Genomic DNA, 5,568 nt, shown 5'->3' with positions numbered 1-5,568 from the left:
TCTTAAAAAAAGTGTACGTTTTTACGAAAAGATATGCAGAAAAGTAGAGAGGTGATGTGATGGAAAAAAGATAAAAAGATGGATTATATAGTAGATGTCAAACCAAGCCTAAATTTACAAAAATACAAAAAAAAATTATAGTACTGAATTTTCAATTTTTTTTATATTTTTGATATTTAGTAAAAAAAAATTCAAAAATCACAAATATTATATTTTTTAAATATATTTATATTAGGTGTGTTTAAAAATTTTAAAAATTATTTAAAATATTAAAACAATTCAATTTGATTGGGTTCAGTACAAAGATCGATCGATTCTAAAAGTTGAAAGTCGTTTGAAGCTAAAGATCAATACAAAGATCAATTCTGATATGAGGTGAAAATTGATTCTGGTGTGAGGCAACACAAGGATTGATCCGGATTGAAGTTGAACATCAACAGAAGTTGAAGATGATTTTATTCAGCTGAAGATAATCGAAGCTGAAGATGATTCTACCAAGCGCGTAATTGAAGCCCGCAAGAGAATGATTTTATTTGGTCTGTTCAACCTTTAGCAACCAAATAAATTACCTACCTCACATACGCGGGTCAAGTGTTCAAATGAACGTAAGTGTTAATTTTTTTGGTCCCTAAAAGTCTTCAAATAATTTTTTTGGACCAATCATAAAGGAATATGATATGTTTGAATAATTTTCTCTTAATTTTTTTTTTTTTTTTTTTGTCCCTAAATGATAGTTTTTAGAAACTAAATTCAATTAGTCTCTAAATATTAATTTTTAAATCACTAATTTCTTATAGTGAAAAGGCAGAATTTTCTTTTATATTTTTCTTTCGCGTTCCAAACACAAACTCCTTTATCACGCAATCATAAGAAAAGAGAGAGGCTGACCAATGATACATTCGGTTCAGATAGAGAATTCAATGTATTGTAATTTGTAAATCACAACACACAAATCTCAAATATTAATCAAAAGACTTTTTTTAGCCACTATTAATCCAAAGAATGGTTACAAAGTTGACTTGGACCCGACCGCATTGCTGACGAAACCCTTGACAGCATCATAAAAATCTTGAGCCTTTTGAGGGTCAAAGATCTCCACACCATGGAACCCATCTTCATCCAACTTCATCACCACCTGCACCCCACGTGCCTCCAACATCTTCACAAACTGCTTCTGCCGATCCAACAGTGGGTCCCCACCATACCCTCTCACCAAACTCCTTGGCAACTGTCCGATCTTCTCATTCTCACCCGTCGGATTGCAGTATTCATGATCACGATCTGCACCCTCAGGCAAAGCCAGGGCCCACAACAGATCGTTAGCAGGCAACGGTACGATCCGATCATTCATAAACCTGATCTGTGATTCTGTCCTCTCGACCCCACCGAAAAACGGCTGGTTCAGTATCAGTCCTACGATCTTCACAGGAGACAGATCCAGATCCAGTACACGTAGACCCGCGAAGTAGGCTATATTTGCCCCTGAACTACTCCCCGATAAAAAACACTTGGAAAAATCAGCGAAATCTCTCATCCATTCATCACAGCCGTTGATTCCCAATGCTTGGTCCCGGACCCACGTAATCGCGTCGACGGCGTCATCGTACGCGGCAGGGAGGCGGTGTTCGGGTGCGAGACGGTATTCGACGGACAGGATTAGAGCTGGGGTTTGATCGGAAATGGAGGCGCATGATTGGTGAAAGGGGTGAGATGTAGCGCTGAGGAGGACGAATCCGCCGCCGTGGAAGTCAATGATGAGGGGGAGTTTGGTGGCGGGAGGAGGGTGGAGGGGGCGGAAGATGCGGAGGAAGGTGGAGGTGGCGGCGTTGAGAGGAATGTCTTTGGAGAGGGCGGTGGTGGTTGTGGTGGTGGTGGGATTGGGGGTTGGGGGAGCGGTGGGCATTGGGTTGAGGCGGGTGAGTGAACCGTCTGGGTTGAGGATGATTTTGAGGAACTTGTATGGATCCATGGAAGGTGTAGGAGTGGACTCTTGATCAGCCATGGTTGTTTGTTTAGTGAGAGAGAGTGTATGCCTAGAGAGAATTTATAGGATTTTATGTTTTAGGCTGTACGGCTTGTGTTATAATTTAAAAAAAAAAAATTGATTTGATTTTATATTTTATGAATCATAATTAAAAAAAATTTTAAAAAAAGTTAATAGTAAATGTGTTTAGTTTTAGTTTTTTAGAAGTTGACTTTTTTTATTTTCATATTTTTTTATTTTTAATGAATATTTTTAAAATTTTAAGTAATTTTTTTTTATGCATCTTACTTAAATGTATTTAAATAATAAAATATTCGTGAAAAAATATTTTAAAAATTAATAAATACACAAAAATATAAAAAATATATTTAATTTTTTTTTTTTTTGTATTTTTAGTATTTATTGAATGTTTTAAAAAAAATCATAAATATTATACTTTTTAAGTGTATTTATGTTAGGTGTATTTAAAAATTAAAAAAATTACTTAAAATATTTTAAAAAATCAGTAAAAATTAAATAATACGAAAAACTAAAAAACGTAATGTTTTAAAAAGTAAATTCTGAAAATTGAAACCAAACAGAATGGATCAAACCTCTGACATAATTAAATATTTAATTAGTTATAATTAAAATAATATCATAATTAAATAAAAATATATATCTTAACTAAAAAAAAATACTATAAACTAAAGAATTTATAGGAGTTTAATTGGTTAAATTTTATATATATATATATATATATATAATAGAAAAAAGATTATTTACAAATGACTCTAATATCACTTTACTCCCTCAACTATGCATAGGGTTGTTTTAAAAAGTTAGTTAAAAATTAATCTTTTAATTTTTTATAAAAAATGTGTAAAAAAAATTAAAAAAAGTAATATGACTCAAAATAGATTTAAAAATACTTGAGTAATTTAGTGATATATTATTTCAAATAAAAACACTGGTCTCCCATAATTTTAAAATGTCACTCTTACTCTCTTTTAGATGAATATTTGTATGTAAATATTGTTTTGTGAATATTTTTTAATTAAGAAATTAAGTTTTTTTTTTGTATAAAATGTTTACTTATAAATTATTTTCCCAACTAAAGTAGATTTATGAGTATCTTCTTTGAACAATAGCATATTAGATTTTGAATAATATCATATGCATCAATTGATATATCAATTAATATATTAATAGATAATGTGACATAATAATTTTAGATGTTTTAAGTCTTTCTAATTTATATAATGGGTGGAGTCATAATTTTAAAGGTAAATTACATATACACCCCCTGAGATTTTATTAAAATACGAATCGCCCACAACTCCTTGTGGTTCCAAAAATTACATTTCATTTCTAATCTCATAACAAATCGTCCCTTTTATTAATGAATCATCAAGTCAATTAACAGTTTTTAATGATATTAGAAATATGCTTTAATTAATAATTTTAAAAAATTATTATTATATAGGAGAGCAATTGTGAATTTCATTTTTTTAGTTAATTTTGTTAAATAAAAAATTCTAACAATTGAGTATTTGTAATTTTTCAAACCACGGAGAAACAATCTGTATTTTAAGTAAAATTCAAAGAGTGTATTTGTAATTGAAAAATCTAGAAATCCCCTAGGTATTGATTTGTGATTATGTAACAATTTTAAGCAGTATATAACAATACCAATCAAACAATCAAGACAAATCAACACAACGATTTTAACGTGGAAAAAATCACAATTGGACACCTCCAACTGTGATTAAAAAACCACGGGTAACAGGCACAAAACAATCCACTAAGAAGATTTAAAGGAATTACACAGATATACTCTCAATTACCTAGCGAATCCACGCCTAATTGAACCAACCTTTATGTGCCTCTTCCAACCCGTCTTCACCTCGGAATTGTCTTTACGATAAGCCACCCCGGAATCCACCAAAGTTTCATGCTCGAATTCTTCAGAATCCACCGAAGAACAACTCTCTTTTTTGTGGAACAAACAAAACCTTTAATGTATACTCTTTAAAACATGAGTTGAATACTCAATCAAAACATCAAAGAAAACTCACAAAGTATCCCCAGATATAAACCCTAGAACCCAAAAAAAAGATTTGGAGTAGTAATTCTAAAATCTGACCCAACATGCGAATTTATAGAATCTGTCCCGCGATCTCCGCTCGAGCGCCCAACAGCCCGCTCGAGCGGCGTCAGCAAAATATGCGCGTGATATAACAGAGGTCCGCTCGAGCGCTAGAGAACCCGTTCGAGCACGAAATCACACAGCTCAGTACTTTTATAGGCAACCAAAACTTCTGGAACCAGGGATTCTTCGCTCGAGCGAGGGAATGTCTGCTCGAGCGGACAGGCAACTTGGAATGCATTTTTGCATTTTGCTTCGGGGGCGCTGCCCCTCGATCCCGCCGTGGCGCTGCCCCGGACCTGCCAAGGGGTGCTGCCCCCTAGACCCCCGCGAGCTGACCGGGCAGCTCGATCCCCGTCATAATTAGCGAAGTGGCAATCTTGAAAGCTTTATCATCACAAACTTCTTTGAAAGGCTTGATTCGGGTTGGATTCGCATCTAACAACTCATAGTCTCACTGAAATAAAAATGAGAATAAAATTACAACTCAAAAAAGTTTTGTCAAACGGGATTGTCAAGAAATAAAACCTAACAGTAATTTATTCTAGTATTAAAATAAAAATATCAAAACTAATATATACTAATTAATATAGTAATTAGTACATGTCCATTGATATAACTTTATTCTTAAAATTGTGAGTGCTATGACTATTAAATCTATATAATAAGGGGAGATAGTTTTTGAAAATGTATACAAATGTGTGTGAGATACATTTAATTTAAACGGCTGAGATGATTTGTTTTTATTCATTAAAGGCTGAGATGTTTTTGTGAGATTTTCGCATTCCCGCCCAAAACAATCCCTCTCTCTATAGCGTCCCACCCAAGGCTGAGATGATTTGTTTTTATTTGCACTTCTCTCTCTCTTCCTCTCCCTCCCCCTCCGTTCCACTGCCGCTCCGCTTCCACCGTAGCGCCGCCTCCGAACTCCACTAACAGCAACTCTTCATCTTTTCTCCCTCCCAGATCTCAGATCTTCACTCTCCTCCGATCTCCACGGACAACAACTCCTTTTGCCTCTCGAACTCGGCTTGCAAGGTAAGATTTCTGCATCTCCCCTTCTCTCTCTGTTCCCCTTCTCTCTCTGTCGGGCTGTGTCTGCCTCTCCAGTCCTCCATATCTCTACCGCTTAATTCTGGGGATAATGAGTGAATGTTTAGTGAAGCACTGATTTGGAAGAGCAACACATCAGCCCTGACACACAGAAACACACAGAAAAACCCCTATATATATAATGCTACAATTTAGTCTAATTTAGTCGATAATATGACAGTAACGATACAGTGTGGGGATCATGGGCCTTAATCCAAATTGTATTCTATCTGGAGGTGATAGTTACCTCTGCAATTTTCTATCACTGTAGATTTATGCTTTTTGTTTTGGTAAACACCAAGACAAGGAGATGTAATTGCGAAATATGAGAAATCGAATTAAACCAGAGCTAATTTTATTGTGC

The 5,568-nt window shown here is 34.4% G+C and overlaps 1 protein-coding gene across 1 annotated transcript; it reads right to left on the bottom strand.

Annotated features, from left to right (window-relative positions):
- Positions 1-903: 903 nt before the first annotated feature.
- Positions 904-2,026, bottom strand: LOC114314987 (alpha/beta-Hydrolases superfamily protein). Its single transcript, XM_028261562.2, has one exon. The coding sequence runs from the start codon at positions 2,000-2,002 to the stop codon at positions 1,007-1,009; it is 996 nt and encodes a 331-aa protein (XP_028117363.2). The 5' UTR covers positions 2,003-2,026; the 3' UTR covers positions 904-1,006.
- Between the last annotated feature and the right edge of the window lie 3,542 nt (positions 2,027-5,568).

This window comes from Camellia sinensis, chromosome 2 (genome assembly GCF_055761805.1).
Source record: "Camellia sinensis isolate YWXY chromosome 2, ASM5576180v1, whole genome shotgun sequence".
NCBI classification, from domain to species: domain Eukaryota; kingdom Viridiplantae; phylum Streptophyta; class Magnoliopsida; order Ericales; family Theaceae; genus Camellia; species Camellia sinensis.
Note: the sequence above shows the minus strand (reverse complement) of the source record. Positions and strands in the feature narration are given on the sequence as shown.

Excerpts from the sequence above, each read along its gene's own strand:
- LOC114314987 (XM_028261562.2), bottom strand. The coding sequence starts at position 2,002 with ATGGCTGATCAAGAGTCCACTCCTACACCTTCCATGGATCCATACAAG.